The sequence below is a fragment of the Zingiber officinale genome, chromosome 4A, assembly GCF_018446385.1.
Source record: "Zingiber officinale cultivar Zhangliang chromosome 4A, Zo_v1.1, whole genome shotgun sequence".
Lineage (NCBI taxonomy): Eukaryota > Viridiplantae > Streptophyta > Magnoliopsida > Zingiberales > Zingiberaceae > Zingiber > Zingiber officinale.
In genome coordinates this window covers 130,566,521-130,586,251 of record NC_055992.1, presented here as the reverse complement: position 1 = coordinate 130,586,251, position 19,731 = coordinate 130,566,521, and the positions used below count along the sequence as shown (strand labels likewise).

The 19,731-nt window shown below is 37.7% G+C and overlaps 1 protein-coding gene and 1 long non-coding RNA gene across 5 annotated transcripts; one reads left to right on the top strand and one right to left on the bottom strand.

Annotated features, from left to right (window-relative positions):
- Positions 1–204: 204 nt before the first annotated feature.
- Positions 205–4,493, top strand: LOC121971213. Of its 3 annotated transcripts, XR_006109090.1 has the most exons (4): positions 205–233; positions 346–877; positions 972–1,164; positions 3,940–4,493. It is a non-coding gene; the product is annotated as an uncharacterized LOC121971213 (long non-coding RNA). The 3 variants fall into 3 exon arrangements; XR_006109089.1 differs by lacking the exon at positions 205–233 and having other exon boundaries at positions 292–877; positions 3,928–4,493; XR_006109088.1 differs by lacking the exon at positions 205–233 and having other exon boundaries at positions 297–877.
- LOC121971212 (probable metal-nicotianamine transporter YSL12) lies at positions 1,462–4,306 on the bottom strand. Of its 2 annotated transcripts, none has more exons than XM_042522365.1 (6): positions 3,949–4,306; positions 3,565–3,803; positions 3,424–3,521; positions 3,204–3,338; positions 2,936–3,125; positions 1,462–2,859 (listed from the first exon to the last, which is right to left on the bottom strand). In XM_042522365.1, the coding sequence occupies exons 1-6, from the start codon at positions 4,304–4,306 to the stop codon at positions 1,747–1,749; spliced, it is 2,133 nt and encodes a 710-aa protein (XP_042378299.1). In that variant the 3' UTR covers positions 1,462–1,746. The 2 variants fall into 2 exon arrangements, with proteins under 2 accessions (XP_042378299.1, XP_042378298.1); XM_042522364.1 differs by having other exon boundaries at positions 3,640–3,803.
- Positions 4,494–19,731: the final 15,238 nt, after the last annotated feature.

Below are 19,731 nucleotides of genomic sequence, written 5' to 3'. Positions count from 1 at the left end.
TTTAGATGGACTCTATCTATTTAAAGATGGGATCCATCCAAATCAAGGGTACTCATGTAATAGACCATTCCCTAATCTGCAATTTACGGACCAGAGGATTTATTTTCGGTTCTGACGATATGAGCAGGGATCTTCTGATCCGCATTTAGTGGACTAAGGCCCTGACCCACTTTATTAATAGGTGGAATTCAATGGATCCCGCCTGAATAGGCCACCTCCTCGATTCGGATCTGGTAGGTTGCCGGATCGTCCCCTGTTTGATCTGCCCTAGAATGGGGCGTTTTCGATATCTTCTTTTGTCTTCTCTTTATATTGAATCTTCCACAATCTGTTTCTTTTATGTAGTTATGATTTAGGGAAATGTCGGAGGCCAAGAGACGAGTGCTTCTGCTGACGGATAACGTCTTCATTCCTGTCAATGCGGCGCCGCTTCTGCGAGCGATTCGAGTCTGGGATTGGATTTGATCGCTCGAGACGACGTGTACGTCATAGTTGCCTCTTTCTTTCTTTCTTTCTTTCTTTCTTTCTTTGTTGGAATTGACTTCTTTCCTCGCGGCAAGGCACTTGTCCGGAACTTCTATTCAGTGATCCATATGGTTTACAATTGAAGCAGCTGCAGACGCATTAGTCGCCGGAGTTATCTTTTGGCATCTAAAAAGTGATCTTGCGACTACTTGTGCAATTATAATTAATTAGGGTAAATGGTTGGTTAAGGGGGAAAGTTGCCCATTGAGTCTGGATCACTGGATGTAACTGTGTCAGTCTCCAAGTCACTTGAATTTGTTGATGAGGAATGGGTTGAGGAGATCTCTAGAGTGCTTAAAACTTGATGGAACTGTTTGATTTCAGACTTCTTATGTAAGAAGTCATAGATCAGGTGGTTGATTATTTTTCCATTAGATTAAGAGATTGAGATAGTTTTTCTTATGCTGGTAATGTGTCTAACTTGGGTGTCAAATCTTTGGTTTCAGCCACCCAAGAAGAGAGAAGTCAAAGTTACTCAATTGCAGCAGCCTTTGATCACAAAACATCTCATGCAGGAAATGTTAAAGAGTAATAGAGTTGTTAATACATGTTCTCTTCTGAAAAGCTTCAGCTCTCTTAACCACGCTGGGTGTATGGCATAAGGATTCAATGGCTGTTATCAGGCTAACCATTCAAAAGGTAAAAGAGGCTTGAACATCATGATTTTGTGACATTACATTTCAACATAGCTGCAGCAGTATTTTTTGCACTCATATCAGCATATCAGCTTCTGAATCCTGATTAAATCATCTTAAAAGTCTGGGGTTTTTCTAGATTTAGTTTATTATTTAGATCTATTGTTCACATTTTTATTTCAGATGAAATTTATAAATTTTTTCGTATAATTTTCTTTTGCACCTCTATCATTTTCATCTCAAGAAATGATGTTTATGCATAAACTCAACTATAAGACTTTACCAGAGTTGGAAAAGGAAGTATCAAAAAAGAAACCTTGCAATATACATAGATAGTAAACTTCTAGTTGAAAGTAGAAAACTACCATTGCAACACTACATAAAACATGGAACAATATTCAGGTAGGTGATTTAGCTTTCCCTCCCTAAAGATAACTTCCATTAGAAAAGCTAAACATATATTACATATAAGTATCTGAATACATAATAACTGGTGCCATAATATATTTAGAGATCATATCTGACAGATAAAGGTGGTTGCAACAATTCATTCTGTCCACCTTGATTCCTTGTTTCCAATTTATAACTATGATGCTGAATTAATAAAAGCATCTACCCTGTCATTCATTTTTCTCGAGAGAAACTTCATGCATATCGGTGGCTTGACTTGGGCCAATGCAAGCACTGCTTGGGGTAGACTCCATATTCCATCACCACATATCAGACCAGATGCTACTGCAGGACCAAATGCTGCTGCTTTTGCCCTGTCCATCTTTTGCCACACAAATAGTATCACAGTTCCTATAAACATGTCAATGGCAAAGGCTGCTCCGATGTAAAAAGGTATAGCCATTGCCATTGGAATTGGTATACATTGGCCCACCTTCTTAGGAGACAAGTCCCTTGCCAAGTTGATGAGAATAGCCAGTGCGAAAAATATGTAGCACAGTGTGAGGCAGTGCTTTGGTAGTGCGGAGAAACCATCGACACCTAGAATTGCCATGTTTCGGTAAATGATGGCATAAGGTGCTGGGTATTGACTGCCTGGAACGCCGATATCATCGAAGGCCTTATAGAAAAGCCAGAAAACACATGGAGCGACCACACAACCCATGGAAGTACCAATGACTTGGCTCACAAACATAGATCTCGGAGAAGAAAGTGTCAAGTACCCAGTTTTGAAGTCTTGCATTAGATCAGAAGCAGTGGATACAATGCTCATCATGACACCACAGGAGGCAAGGCCCGCAAGCACGCCACCATGGTGGGCACCTGCCCAAGCCCCAAAGACAAAAATGGCAAGCTTTCCGTAGGTCGACGCCATGTTCCAATCTGTAAGGCCACACCCATAGGCATTGCAGAAAGCTAGTACTGGAGCCACGGCATAGGCAACCAAGATGAAGTACCACTTGAGTGGAGGAAAGATGTGAGGGAGTGTGATGATCGAAACTAAGGAAACTATAATATATCCCCCAATTGCTACCCACTTTGGGATTTGATCTTTGAGGAATACCTCAATTCTCCTATCATCGTCGTATGAAACAATTGGTTGTTTAGCCATTTGAACTTCGTCTGAGACCGGAAGAGTGCTTAGACGGATTTTTTGCGAATCAGAAACGAAAGTTTGCACTGTTTTAGTTAGGACCTTGAGGAAATTGTAAAGGCCGTCACCAAGAATTATGGAGACAGCTATAAAGACCTGAATGATGTTGAACACAAGATAAAACTAGGGAATGCTAGGTTTTAGTAGAAACAATAGTGGCAACAAGGATTACCCTGTATCCCTGCAAGCCATGTAGACTGTTTGGTGCAAGATCTGCTGAATACCAGTTGCCCTTTTGATTATTAATGAGAGGCCACATGATTCCCCATGAAAGGATGGCTCCTATGAGAATTGATGCATTCACAATATGTGGGCAGATCATTCCGACTCCCACATACATAGCCGAAAAGTCGAAGTTAAATCTGAAAACTTAGTTCATCAAATATAAAAACTCAAATTGTTTAAGAATTATGAAACCAAATCTAGGCTACACTCGTTACTTGTTCTCATAAGCCTTAAGTCCCAATGTAGGGAAAGCTTCAAATCCACAGTCATCGCCAGATTTATAAAACCATTGGAAGAATCCCCACAAGAAGCTGAAGCTAAAGAATTTTCCTAGTGTCCTCACTTGCTTCCTGAAGGTTTAATGGACAAGATCATTAGATTCTCATAACTGCAAAGGTGAGAGAGAAAAGACTCTGATGTTCTTGAGATAGTTACTTGGCCAAGTTTTCACCCTGAGGAGTATGGAAGCCATTGATAAGGTATGCAGTTGCAGTGCCACTCGGATAGATCAGCTTGTAGTCGATGATCATTATCTATAGAAAACAAGAATAAGTATTCCTACCTAACAATGAAAACATTACCAAAACTTGAAGAGTTTGCAGATGGGCGATTGCCAGTACAATCAGTAGGTCGTTGTTGGATTCTACTTACCTTTCTGAGGGGAACGAGAGAAAACAATCCTACAAAACTGACAACAAACATAAACGCGATCATCCATCCTAATTTTGGGTCCTTGATATTCTGTGAATCATCTGCTTCTGTTGCTTGGCCAGCTATTTTCGAACTCATTCCGAAAAGGTAATTGCCATAACCACCTGTTCATAAAGTGTTAAAATTACTATCATACTGAAGACATGTCTGTGTTCGAATTTGAAACTAAAAAAAGGAAAATGGTTATATTTTGCTGGGTAAAAAGAATCTGTACAAGGATTATTTTAGCTTGTTTGAAAGGTAGCGCACCACTGAAGGCGAGGCCGTAGGCAGCGACGACGCAGGTCTGGATGACGGTGTTCTCTTGGCGGGTGAAGGGGACGCGGAGGACGCCGGCTTGCTCCAACGCCTTGGTCCACACCTTGACGAAGAAGAATCCGAGGAGGCCGGAGGCGACGTTGAGCGAAGGGATGATCCCCGTCGTCAGGTTCAGCTTCATCACAATCACGCTCAGCATCACCGACAGCCCCAAGCTCACCACCAGGGCACGGACTGTCACCTGCTCCCGCCATGCCGGCACCCTCACCCCATCGAAAACCCGCTCCACGGACGGCGCCGGAGCGCCTTCCTCCTCTTCCTGCTTCAGCTCCATGTCAGTCTTCTCCATCTCCTTTCAACGGCTTGTACCGGCAATAGAGCAGCAAAGCAGCGCGCCGTTATTTATTGAGCAATTTCATCAAATTAATTGATTGTTCTTTTTATTCTTTAATATAATATTTGTAATAATTTACAATAATATAGAGAAACTGAGAGAGGAGATATTTCAATAGAATTTTAATTAGCTATAGCTTAAAGGAGTGATTTCATTGACTTAACTGCGTCGAATTCACTAGTCAATCTAAAAGCTACAGATATCTAACTGATCTTGCATTGGTGGAACATAGTTGGAACGAATACGACTTGATATGACAATATCTATTTATTCAAATCACATAATTTTGCAATTTTAATTAACTCTTTCATTGTCTATTGACCACAGAAAATTGTGCTCAAGTTCTTGATCATGACACCCTATATTTCTTCCTGATGAATCCAAAATCAATACCCCAAAATAAAAGTTGCAAATAATTTACTTGTCTATGTCTTGTTCGTGCTAGTCTAAACATTCAATAGCAAATTTCCACATAGATAAGATGACAAGCACTTTGGTATGATTCACAAATATTTTTCAAGTTTTGATGTGGATTTTGATTCTTCCATTAGTTTTTGTCCTTTTTGATCATTTTCATTTTATGGTAAGAAAACAAACAAATTGATGTCATGTTATTTTATATATATATATTTAATTAAACTGACTCCAATTTACTTTGAAAGATGACACTAGAATAGGACGGATAATACGAATTATAATTCTATTTAGTATGTAATACGAGTCTGCAGGTGGGGCACAAAATGAAATGAGATGGAATGGACAAATATATATTATATAAAAAATGATAACGAATGAAGTTTTTTTAAAAAAATTGTAATTTTATTTTATTATTTAAGTAATTAAGAATACCTTAAAATGATGGTGAAGTTGAAATTGAAATTATGTTAATATTTTTTTCACACTAATAATAATTTTAAATTTTATTAGTAATTTTCTCTAATTATTTTTTATATAAAAATATATATTCTTATAATTTTCTTTAATTTCATATCTTAGAATTAGCATTACCGCGAGCAGAGAAATTTCTATAAATATATTATGTCGACGACATTAGAAAGCATACTGATCCTGTCCGAACCAGGAGTCAACGGACGCTGGGGATGTGGCGCTCTCTGCTGGATCCTCGAGTGCTCCGGCGAACCTGCAACAAAACCGAGCCGGGAGGGGTGTCCCGGCGACGGCCCTCCGACGCTCAAGTCAGGCGAGGAATAACAAAGAGGCGGCTTTGGAGATTCAGACTAGCGTACCTCCGGTGAAGAAATGGAGACCTTATATAGACTTCTCGAAGGAGCCTGGGCGCGCCAATCAAAGCAATCACATGTTTTCGACCATGCCCAGGTATGGGTATGTCAGAAGGGCATCCATGCCCATGTATGGGTCTGTCAGAAGGGCACCCATAAGGTCATACCGCTACTGTATCAACCTCTCCATGATGTGACGGCAAGACCCTCTATCGTGAAATCTTGTGTACGGCATAATCATCCGACATGCCTTTGCTGACATCTCATATCCCGAGCCGAACGAATAGGTCGCTCGGCTAACCTTTGTATCCTCGCCCTTATCCTGGCCGAACGGACCACCCGCTCGGCCCTTCGGTTCGAGCCGGGCAGACACCCGCTCGGCCATTCAGTCCTTCCTTTGTATCCTCGCCCTTATCCTGGCCGAACGGACCACCCGCTCGGCCCTTCGGTTCCAGCCGGGCAGACACCCGCTCGGCCATTCAGTCCTCCCGCCTTGGCGTCGGAAACCCAAGCCTATGGCTGGGTTATTTCTGGCTCCGCTCGGACCTGCTCAACTGTTTGACGCGGCCATTACCCGCTTAGTCAGCCCTCCATCCGTCCTCAGGCTGGGACCCTTCAGGAAGTGGGTCCCCCATTCTTACCGCCGGATCACATATATTTTCCAACCTTTTGACTAAGATAAATATAATATATATTCTTATCAGTTTAATATTTGATATAAAAAATTAAATTTATTTTTTTTGATAGATTGGGGAGATGAGCACTTTTGTCTTCTTTTTCTTTGAAATATTATGTTATGGATAATTAAGCAATTTATTATTAGATTGAGTTCAATTAAAAAAATAAAAAGATAATTAGTATCAAGCATTCCATTACATTAATGCATAGATTTGGCGCATCCTTACCAAGTCCAATTTATGAGTCTGGGACACTAATTTATACATATTCGTGTGCACGATGGCTAGTTAAAATTAATTTGAGATGAGGCATTCTAGAATAACCAGTAAAAAAATAATGTCCTAAAAATAAAATTTATGGCGCACCCTTATCAAATCCAATTTATAGGTCGGGGGTACTAATTTATGTGTATTAGTGTGTGTGATAGCTAGTTAAAATTAATTTGAGATGAGACATTCTAGAATAACCAACAAAAAAAAATAATGTCCTAAAATCAAAATTTATGGCGCACCCTTATCAAGTCTAATTTATGAGTCTAGTGTACTAATTTTTGCGTATTCATGTATGTGATGGCTAGATAAAATTAATTTGAGATGAAACATTCTAGAATAATCAACAAAAAAAATAATCTCCTAAAAACAAAATTTATCAAAAATCAAGTATCAAGCATTCCATTGCATTAATGCATAGACCTAGCGCACTCTTATCAAGTCCAATTTATAACTCTGGGACACTAATTTATATGTAGTCATGTGTGCGATGGCTAGTTAAAATTAATTTGAGATGAGACATTCTAGAATAACTAGTAAAAAAAAAAATGTCCTAAAAACAAAATTTATGGTGCATCCTTATCAAATCCAATTTATAAGTCTGGGGCACTAATTTACGTGTATTTGTGTGCATGGCTAATTAAAATTAACATGAGATGAGGCATTCTAGAATAACCAACAAAAAAAAATATAATCTCCTAAAAACTAAATTTATAGCGCACCTTATAAAGTCCAATTGATGAGTCAGTGTACTAATTTATACGTATTCATGTACGTGATGACTAGTTAAAATTAATTTGAGATAAGGTATTCTAGAATAACCAACAAAAAAAATAATGTCTTAAAAATAAAATTTATAACACACCCTTATCAAGTCTAATTCATGAATGTAGTGCACTAATTTATGCCTATTCGTGTGTGTGATGGTTAGTTAAAATTAATTTGAGATGAGATATTCTAGAATAACTAATTAAAAAATAATTTCCTAAAAACAAAATTCATCAAAAACTGAGGTATTTTAGAATAAAATTTATAACGCACCCTTATCAAGTCTAATTCATGAATCTAGTGCACTAATTTATGCGTATTCGTGTGTGTGATGGTTAGTTAAAATTAATTTGAGATGAGATATTCTAGAATAACTAATTAAAAAATAATTTCCTAAAAACAAAATTCATCAAAAATTGAGGTATTTTAGAATACCTCTTATCAAGTCTAATTCATGAATCTAGTGCACTAATTTATGCGTGTGTGTGATGATTAATTAAAATTAATTTGAGATGAGATATTCTAGAATAACTAATACCTTAATTTGAGATGAGATATTCTAGAATAACTAATTAAAAAATAATTTCCTAAAAACAAAATTCATCAAAAACTGAGGTATTTTAGAATAAAATTTATAACGCATCCTTATCAAATCTAATTCATGAATCTAGTGCACTAATTTATGTGTATTCATGTGTGTGACGGTTAGTTAAAATTAATTTGAGATGAGATATTCTAGAATAACTAATTAAAATTAATTTCTTAAAAACAAAATTCATCAAAAATTGAGGTATTTTAGAATACCTCTTTCTTCTTTTTTCTCCTCCTCCTCTACTTGGATTTGAACCCCTAATCTCCCCACATGTTGGGTGGTACCTATTACCAACTAGACCAAGGAATCCAAGTGACTATTTCTTCAACGTAAAATAAGAAAGTCTGAAGATATTGCATTCAAGCAAATTAGATGGATTAATATTGATAAGAGTTAATTAATAGTTTGGGGAAAATAATAATTATATATATATATATAATAACATTAATTGACAAATTATGTTGTTGCTTCAGCCAAGTTCCACAATTAAGCAAATCTGTTGATGGCAGGATTTTCAAAAATACAAGATCAGCAAGACAATTTTTTCTACCCAATGAACAACTTCAGTTAATTAGTATGAGTTCAGATTTTTCACTCCTTTGCTTGTGCTAGAATCCATACTGGGACAAGAACAGAGTAATATAATTATAACCTTGCTAATCATTTAATAACCCTAAATCCTAAATCCTGAAAGTCTTTTAAAAACTTCTGAAGGGGTTTTCATTTATGGAGGCCTAACACTGTGCTTGATTAGTCTGTCAAAGTCTAGCTTGAGTATATTGTTAACGATTAGATGCACATGATCAAGGTAATAAAGGGTTCTTGGTTGTGACACTGTTACTTTAATTATCTTTTATGTTAATCTTAAAAATACTTGTTGCTCATTATTGAATTTATTGTTATTGACGACTTGATGCAGATCCAGGGGAAAGGGCCTCCCGGTCGGTCGGTTCATTGTTGTTCCTAATGAAAACAGTGAAAATAGTCTCAAAGATTCAAATTGACGAGGAGAGTCTTTTATCAGAGGACTTGAGATCGAGTTTTCTCTTCTGAAAAGCTTCAGCTCTCCGACCTAGCCGAGCATATGGCATAACGGCTTAATGACTTTTAATATTTATTTGATATGATAATATCTATTTATTCAAATCAACAAATTTTGTAATTTTAATTAATTTTCAACCATAAATATTTATGTAGATGTCGGTTCTAAATCCGGATGAAAAAGGATGAAGATTATATGTTAGATTGTTAGTCAATATTCACTTTTAGATAAATATTTAAAGAATAGATTCATCAAATTAATATTCAACCATGAAATATTGTCTCGTTCTTTTCTTGTCTATTGGCAAAGAAAATCATTCTCAAGAATCCATGCTCCAAAATAAAGGATGGAAAATAATTTGCCTGTAGATGGCTTGTTCATATTAGTCTAAACATGCCATAGCAAATTTTTCACATTAATAAATTGACAACAAGAACTTTGACACCATTCACTTATTTTCCAAGTTTTGATATGGATTTTGATCCTTTCATAAAAATAAAGATACTTGAGGATTCATTTTCATTCATAATTTATGATAGGAAAAATAAAGAAATTTGATATGGTCGAGAAAGTCAGCATCACATAATTTTATTAAATCAAAAGGCAAGCTGTTAAAACTGAGCTGACTTGACCTGAGCTTGGGTCAAGTCAGCCCAGATAGAAGATCTTAATTCAATTCCATCCGAATCACATCTAAGTTTGGTCTGCCTAAATTCGAACTCTGATTCTACTCGACAGCTGATAAAGTGCTAAGGAACATGATTGTTGAAATGTCGATCACTAAGAGAGGTGTCTCTCGGCAAAGAAAGGAAGAGGTGTGTCCTTTGGAAATCATGATCATTCTTTCACTTTTTATTTAAAAGTAACCAGTTGAAGTATCAAGGGAAGTAATTTTTCATAACTCTTTACTCTCCATACTTTTCTCTATTCATTTTCTCCACCTTTTCTCCAAGGTGTGACTTAGCATTGGAGGGACCTGGCCAAAGTTCATCTTGGCCTCCCTTTTAATCTCTTCTTCAAATTTTCAAAACTTCGTTCGAAGGACCTCCATGCGACCCGGCATTCCAAAAGCTAACTTGAAGGAAATTGATCTACTAAAGATGGAAGTAGGTCTAGTCTGACTTGAAGAAAGACCCAAACTGATTTTTTTTTTATTTCTATCTCTCATCTATATGCAATTCTCTTCTCTCTTCTCTCTTCTCTCTTCTCTCTTCTGTAAACCAACACCAGTATCATTTGAAACTAACATCAGCCAGTATCACGTTGCTGCTGGTCTTAAAGACCAGCACCAACACTGGTGTTGGTCTTTAAATACCAGCACCACTGCTGGTGGTGCTAATTAGCACCAACATGTGCAAATCAGCATCACGTTGGTGCTGCTTTGCGCAAACCAACACCAGCATGTGCAAATCAGTACCATGTTGGTGCTGCTTTGCATAAATCAACACCAGCATGTGCAAATCAGCACCAACTGTTGGTGTTGGTTTGTGCAAATCAACACCAACGTGAGCAAATCAACACCAACGTGTAAATTAGCACCATGTTAGTGTTGCTTTACGCAAATCAGCACAACACACAAACTAGCACCAGCTAGCGTAAACCAGCATGAACAGTTGGTGCTGCTTTGCGCACGTTGGTGTTGGTTTGTGCAAACCATCATCAACATTGGTGCTACTTTGGTGATGATTTGTACATCTCAACACCAACGTATTGGTGCTGGTCTTTAAAGATTAGCTCCTACGTTGGTGTTGGTTTTGTAGAAACCAGCACTACTTTGGCTGTAGGAAAGAGAAGAGAATTAAAAACTGACACCACTTTGCATGTAGGAGAAAAAAAAAGAATTATTGCATGCAAGTAAGAGAGAGATTAAAAAATTTAGATCAAAACTGCGCCAGGCGGCCACATAGATTGTCGCCCATGGTCACCCATATAAGGGTGTCAAGGTAAAATTTCTCATATATGTAGCAGGTGTAGGGGTGAGGTGTCGCACCTCCTCTAGCGCAGATCTCCACAACTATTGGTGCCTCCTCTGGCATAAAGCTCCACAATTGTCAGCGCCTGCTTGTAGAAGTGCCTCATATCCCACTAGAGCTATGAGGCGGTTGTCGGGACATGCCACACATACTTGGACGGAATTAGCTTATCTAGCACCACTGCTTGTCAGTCATGTTGCCCGTTGCGCCACTGATTCTTGTGTGATCTGCAATTCTATGCTTTGTGCTTTCTTGGCCCTATGTGGACCTCCAACTAGTACCCACACACTCTCACTAGATATTTCCTCGGCAAGACAAGTTTTTTTCTACCCAAAGAACAACTTCAGTCAATTAGTGTGAGTTCATATTTTTCACTTCTTTACCTTTGCTAGTATCCATACAAGGACAAGAACAAAGCAATGTAATTGCAACTCTGCTAATCATTTAATAACCCTAAATCCTAAACCTGAAATAATTATTTAAAAATTGCTGAAGGTTTTCATTTATGGACGCCTAACATTGTAGTTGATTAGTCTTTTAAAGTCTAGCTTGAATATGTCATAAAAGGTTCTTGGTTGTGATATGATACTTAAATAATGTTTTATGTTAAGTTTTTGGTTTGGTAATTCAGGCATCTAGCTCTTCAAACCGATTAATCCTAGAGGTGATTGACCCCGTCTCATAGAAATTTTTCACCAACTACTAAAAAAATTTAGAAGTACTAATGGAGATCCATCCAGACAGCCAACATTCTTAGCTCTGATTCTCACTAAAGGGAAAATCCTTTAGATCCCTTGATTATTCTTTGAAGGGCCTAAGTATCGCACCATTACTTGGGCCATCTTTTATGTTAATCTTTAAAAGGATATTGGTTGCTCATTATTGAATTTCTTGCCATTGACAACTTGATGCAGATCCGAGGGGAAAAGGCCTCTCAATTGGTCGGTTCATCAATCTTCCTAAAAACATCAAAAATAATCTGAAAGGTTCAAATTGACGAGGAGTATTTTATCAAAGGACTTGAGATCAACAAGTTCTCTTCCGAAAAGCTTTAGCTCTCCAACCTCGACAAAAATATGGCATAAGGACTCAATGGTTTTTATCATGCTAATCATTCAAAATGTAAACAAGGCTAGCTAAAAACATCATGATCTTGTGACATTGCATTTCAATAGCGTTGTAGCAGTAAGTAATGTCTTTTGCACTCGCATCAGCTTCTTGAACCTTGATTAAATCATCTTAAAAGACTGGGTTTTAGCTAGATTTAGTTTATTATATAGATCTATAGTTCACATTTTCTTCATATAGTTTTCTTTTGCACCTGTATCATTTTCACCTAAAGAAAAGATGTTTATGTATAAACTCTACTATTATGCTTTACGAAATGCTAGAATTATCAAGGAAAGAGATTGTTCTGGCCAAATACTGTGGATGATCAATCCACCAGTCAATGAACTTACTGATGTGCGCGCACTCCAGAGATCGTTGATGAAGGAGATAGAGAAACCTAAGATACACTCGAAGAGAGGGTTAGACTAGTCGGGGGATGATCCCAGAGCCACTAAACGCTTAAGTTAGGGTTTGCTTGAGGTGATATGTGAGAAGAATCAAAAATGGAGAAAGAGGTTGGAACTTGGTGTAGGGTTTTGAGAGAATTGGGATCCTTTGTCATTACCTTGTGAGTGCTTATATGGTTCTCTGGAGAGCATCTCCACATCAATAGAAATATCATCATTATGAGAGTTGGTGAGGGGACCAGACTTGATTGTCGTTAGTTGTTGCTCCACTCATCCAACATCATATATTCAAAGGGGGTATCTAGGAGACTAGATCTGTCAACCTCATAGTCACTCTCCCATTCTCAGGGTGACACACGTCCTGGAATATTTGTAGTTACTGTCAGCAAACCTGTGTAAGGCCTGAGTCTTCTGTCTTGAGGATGAAAAAGATAAGGTTGATGTTGAGTGACCTTGAGAATAGACAAAATTAAGATCTGAGACCAAGACTGAGAATATGTCTGGATCCCACGCTGAGAAAGGGCGTCAATGAATGAGACTGAGACTGAGATGATGCTAGTAATGTCAACAGGGCCAAGAGGGAGTTTGTTGCCAAAACTATAGTTGAAACTGAGAAAGAGTGTGTCACAGAGACTGAGGGGGATATGTTGCTAAGATTGAGAGGGAATCTGTTGCTGAGACTATGGCCGAGACTAAGAGAGAGTTTGTCGTCAAGACTGAGGGGAGTCTGTTGCTGAGACTGAGAGGGAGTTTGTTGCTGAGATTGTAAAAATACCCTGGGTTAGTTTTGAGGTTGATTAACCGAGTTAAGTTAGGTCATGTGTGTTTGATGTATTGTATCTAATTGTGCAAGAACTTTGGAACACAAGAAATTAAGCGAAAAATGTAACAAGCGAGAAAGATGACATGGAAAGAGAACTAACAGACTTGGTGCATCCGAGGGATGAGGAGTTACAAAAAAGAGTACATTGGTGGAGCAAAAAGGACACATGTGGTGCATCCGAGAGACGAAAAGTAGGGAGGAAGTTTGCTCGAAGAGAAGGTCGAAATTAGGTGAGCTCATCTCCGAACTGTCAGATCATCACCCAGGTGAGCAGAACGAAGAATGGTCAACTATTATAGTTGACCATTCTAGGCGCCACCATTGGCGAGAGGCACCCTAATGACTTGAGGCGCCTCACTTGTCTTGATCATGCCTCGAAAGCTAGCCACTGGAGGTGTCTCAATTCAACTAAGGTGTCTCAGATGCCCAGGAGTCATTGCAGAGTGGATAAACAGCGGAGTCCATGTCATCTTAATTGAGGCTCCTCCAATATAATGAGCCGAGGCGCCTCCAATCCACCAGATCAACCAGAGCACTGTTGCGACGAGGATAAGAGTTAGCACCCATTGGAGACATTCTGGATCACTGGAGGTGCCCTAGATGTACCACGTCGACAAAGATCACTTTTGACTAGTGGATTATAAATTGTGCGCTAGAGCTAGTTGTAAAGCTAACACACTCGTTCTTAACCTCTATAACTCAATTTTAAGTCTACACTTTAAATTGTTGTAAGGAGCTTCTCCGCCTCCGACCTTTGCCGAAGAAGGAGATCTTTAGTAAACTATCATTGCCTCGGATTAGCAATCTCCCCGGTTTTAAACCAAATAAATCCAGAGTCCCTACTTTTTTAATGTTATTTTTATCTAACCTATAGTGTGTCCATGCTAAGTAGAAAGCAAAAGATTTGAATTTGAATTTGCAAGTTATTCATCCCCTCTAGCTGGTCCAACGATCCTAACAAGTAATATCAGAGCTCAACTGCCTTAAAAGAACTAACCACCATCTAAAGCTACTCGAAGAAGGCTAGATCAAGTATCTACTCACCAAAGTTCGAGGAGGAATTCATAGCATGGAGCGTAAAATGTAGGTCTTCTTCAAAACAGATTTCGAGGGTGTCTGGTTTAGGGAATAGAAGTGGGGAATGAGAATAGGAATTATTTATTGTTATTGTTAATGTTTGGATTATAGGAATAGAAATACAAATAAGGGAATGAATCCTTGAAATTGGGTAATAATTCATTCTCATGTACCTCTCCTTCAATGAGTCATTACCCTATTTTCATCAATCAAAATATTCCCTTATTCCAAAAATATCCTTGACCTAAAACTAAAAGTTTCTCCCTTAATATCAAATATCAAAATATATTTATTTATTTTTTCTTTCATATCACTTCTCTCTCCTTGTTCTCTCTCATCATATTTTCTCTCTCATCATTTTATCACACACTTTCTCTCTCCTTAATCTCTCCTATCACACTCTCTTTCCTCTTTTTTTCTCATTATACTTTCTCTCTCATCATACTTTCGCTCTCTTTAATCTTTTCCATCGCACTCTCTTCCTTTTTTTTCTCATCATACTTTCTCTCTCCTCAATCTCTCTCATCACACTCTCTTTTCTCTTTTTTTTCTCATATCACTTTCGCTCTCATCATACTTTCTCTCTCCTCAATCTCTCTTGTCACACTCCCTCCTTTTTTCCTCAACATACTTTCTCTCTCATCATACTTTCTCTCTCCTCAATCTCTCCCATCACACTCCCTACTCTCTTTTTTTCTTATCACGCTTTCTTTCTCATCATACTTTCTCTCTCACCATACTTTCTCTCTACTCAATCTCTCTCATCACACTCTCTCTCCTCAATTTTTTCTCATTATATTTTCTCTCTCTTCATCCTCTCCCATCATACTTTCTCTCACATCATATTTTCTCTCTCATCTTCTCTCATCATGCTCTCTCCTATCACACTCTCTTTTCTCATATTCTCTCATCACACTTTCTCTCTCATCATTCTTTTTATCATATTTTTCTCTCACATTCATCTTTCTCTATCTAATTTTTTCTCTTATTTTCCTTTAAAGGTAAAAAAAAAATTTGATTTATTCCGATAGAAAATATGCAACTAATCAAACATTGCTTTTAAGAGTGATATCCATGCTCATACTCATTCTCATTCCACAATACAATGATTCCCATTCCGATTCATATTCCTAGGAAAGAACCAAACACCCCCTTCAACATCATGTTGTGTATCAAAAACAAATTCGAAGTACCCAAAGAAAAAGATGAAGAAGAACTCGAGGAACACCGATGGAACAAACGACAAAGAGATGAATCATGGTCAATGGTAAAGTTGAATTCCATCTACTTAATGTTCTACCTATGCAAGAACTCAATTGGATTGGCAACTACACTTGTACAAAAAAACTTTGTGAGAAGTTCTTGGAACTCCATGAAGATACGTTAGAGGTTAAATTAGCAAGGGAGTTACTTCGAAATTAGTTGAGCAACCTCCGACTAGAGGAAGGAGAAATAGTTGCTCACTTACATGGTAAATTGAAAGAGGTAATAACCGGACTAAGCAACCTCAATGAAATAGCGTTAAACATGGATAGTCTCCAATATGCTTTAAATGCATTTCCAAGAACTTCGGAATGGGCATCGATAGTAGGTGTCTATATATCTCCAAGAATCTTGAGATGAGTAGTCTAAAAGATCTTTTTTCGACTTTAGAACTTCACAAGTCTCGATGTATAGGAATAACAAAAAAAAATGACTAAGAACATAGCCTTGCAAGCAAAAAGGATCGATCAAGAGTCAGAATCATCACTCGACGAAAATGAAGAAGCATAAATGATAAGAAAGTTCAATAAATTTTTTAATTCTAACAATTTTGATAAGAAGCAGGCAAAGAACCTTCTATGAAGAAAAAGGGAAAGTTAGATGCTATAACTGTGATGAAGAAGGATATATCAAGGACAACTAGCCCAAACTAAAAGACATGGGAAAAGAAAAGAACAAAGAGCTAAGAAAGTCCAAGCATAAAAATCTCAAGGCAACTTGGTGCGACTCATCTTCAAAAGAGTCAGAAATCGAGGAATACGCCGAACTAGCACTAACGGCCAACCACCTGCCCGAAGACGATGAAAGCTCTTTGGAGGAGAACAATGATGAAGGGAAGCCTCAAATGATGAACATGACACGGTGAGGTACGACATTTACCCTCAGAATAAATGTATGATACAATAAAAATGTTATCTAAATTTTTATGCAAATCTAGTACAAGTTTCTTGAATTGAGAGAAGAAACATTAATAGTAGAAACTAAATTGGAAAATGCATGCTGAAAACTAGAAAAGATCAAAAACTAAAATTTTTACAAATTCAAACCATTTTTCCTGCAAGAAATGTGAGAGACTATGGAAGACATAATTGATATGTTAGAAATCATAAGGAGTCAAATTATAAAAGTGTTGAAATATGATATTCCTAAAAATAATTTAATTAATCTAGTTGGAGAAAATTTATTTTAGATTTGAAAATCTATTTTGACCTATTAGATTTTTTTTTTGAAATTGCTAGAAATTTAATTGATAGAAATTAATTTGTTTGAATATTAACATTATTGGTAAAATTATTTTTTGTAAATTTTCTTCAATTTTCTTTTAAGTTTAAATTTTTCTGTGATGAACAAATATTTTTCTGTGTAAAGTCTTAGTATTTCACAACTTGATAAAAAATTCAGAATTTTTTACCAATTTGAGATATTTTTAAGATGTTATTTGGAAAATTTGAAGTATAATTCTTAGAAATTAATTTATTTGTAAAATAATTACTTGAAAAATATACAAATTTGCCTCGCATATGTACATCCCCCGGAAAAAAAAATCTTTACTATTTTTTTATTATTATTATCCATATTTTTTTCGATGTAATCAAAGGGAAAGAATTAGTAGGTGTTAAGTTAAGGGGAGGAATTAATTGCAAATTTTTGAGTATATAATTGTTTTTTCATATATAATTTATTGTTTGAATTCTCAAACTTTAACTTGGGTTAATACACATCAAAAAAGGAAGATTGTAAGCACTCTAAGTTAGTTTGATGTTAATTAACTAAGTTAAGTTAGGTCATGTATATTTGATGTCTTGTGTCTAAGTGTGCAGAAACTTAGGAACACGAGAAGTCGAGCGGAAGACACGGCGAGGAATGAGACGCTCGATGCATCTGAGGGATGAGGAGCTGCGTACACTGGTGGAGCGAGAAGGACACATGTGGTGCATCTGAGAGATGAGAAGCCAAGAGGAAGTCTGCTCGAGGAGAAGATCAGAGTTAGATTTGAATGAGCTCTGTTGGGATCTTGATGTCGCTAAAGGGGGTGAATAACGTCTCACCCAAATCGTCACTTCCTACACTTGTTAGTACGCAGCGGAAAACAAAATATAAACTAACAAGAAGAAAGTTAAACCCTATAAACAATAAGAAAAGATAATAAACCAAAACAAACCGTAACACAAGGTATTTACGTGGGTTAGAGATTAGGACTCCTACTCCACGGCTATCCGTAAGGTAAACGATCCCGATCCGTCGATGGATGACTCCCTGGAAACCTCGGGCTAGTTCAAACCTCCTTCTCGGTGGAGAAACCTCACCACAACCTTAATCCAAACACTCTTAGATCACAAGAAGAGCTTGGAAGCTTTGAAAGACTACTAATAGGGGTTAATCATCTCTATTTCGTCAACCTTAACTAGGTTTCCAATGCTTGGTTATATAGGCCACGAGTTGAAAAATCCCGCCTACCAGTCGATTGCCAAAACCATCAGTCGACTGCCCTCTATGGAGATTCGACTGTTACAATTCAACGGCTCGATACCAATCAACTGATACTTTCATCAGTCGATTGTTCCATACTAACCAAACGAACAGAAGCATTCTGTTCGCTCCCAGTTAGGGGTGAGCAAAAGTTCGGTTAAACCGAATAAACCGATTAAACCGACTGAATTTAAAAACTCGGTTCGGTTTATTCGAAAATTCAATTTTTTATTTCTAAAAAATCACTTAATTCGATTCGGGTTCGATTTTGAATTTTTTTATTCGGTTAAACCGAATAGACCGAATAGACCAAATTTTTGAACCAAATCAGTTTTTTAGACTATAAATTTTAGACCGAATCAAATTTTTATTAAGCTAAACCAAATTTTTAGAAAAAAATCGGTTTATTCAGTCGGTTTGTTCAGTTTTATTGAAAATTCTGTTCGGTTCGGTTCGATTTTTATTGAAAATCGGTTCAGTACGATTTGTTCGAAAAAATCGGTTCGGTTAATTTGGTTCGGTTCGGTTTGTTTAATACGGTTCGGTTTTAACCGAATACTCACCCCTACTCCCAATCGACTGCCCGATCGACCACACTAATCGACTGATGAAAATATCAGTCGACTGCTACAATACTGCTACAGTAACGCTACAATAAAACTCTAATCCTAAGATTTAACCCTCGAGTACATTCACTCAGCATTCGTCCTCGACTGACCAACCTAGACCTAGCCTTCTCGCCTCCTCCATCAGTCTCGCGCCCCTCGGATGACTCCCATCCTTCAAGTCTAGCCTTCTGGAGCTTCCATCAGCCTTGTCATTATTGTCGGGTCTTTCTTTGCCAAAAGGTTGCGCCTCCGGGACTTCATTCATTGCTAAGTCATACTTGGATTTATGTTGCCAAGACTGCATCTTGGACTTACACCGCCAAGACTCATCCTTGGACTTTCCTCCTTTGCCAAGATCACACTTGGACTTTCCTTGTTGTACTTGTATCTTGCACAATCACAATGCATATCAAATACAACAATAAACCTAACTTAAACTTTTGCTCAAACATCAAAACCTAGGGTACCCAGATCGCTCCAACAAGCTCAACTCCGGATAACCGGATCATTACCCAGGCGAGTGAAATGAGAATGGTCAACTGTTGTGGTTGATCATTCGAGGCATCTCCGTTGACTGGAGGGGCCCTAATGACTCGAGGCACCTCAGTTGTCTTGAGGCACCTCGGAAGCCAACCACTGGAGGCGCCTCAGATAAACTGAGGCACCTCAGATGTCCAGGAGCCGTTGCAGAGGAGATAAACAGCAAAGTCCATGTCAATCGAACTAAGGCACCTCCGATGAACTGAAGCGCCTCCAATCCGCAAGATCAGTCAGAGTACCGTTGCGACGAGGATAAGAGTCAGCCCATTGAAGATGTCTGGATCACTGGAGGCGCCCTAGATGTGCCACGTCAGCAATGGTCACTTTTGACGAGTGGATTATAAATAGTGCCCTAAAGCTAGTTGTAAAGTTAACACATTGATTCTTAACCTCTGTAACTCAGTTTTTACTTTCAACTGATATAAGAGACTTCTCCGCCTCCATCCTTTGTCAAAGAAGGAGATTTTTAGTGAGTTATCATTGTTTTGTATTAGCAACCTCCTCGGTTGTAAACCAAGTA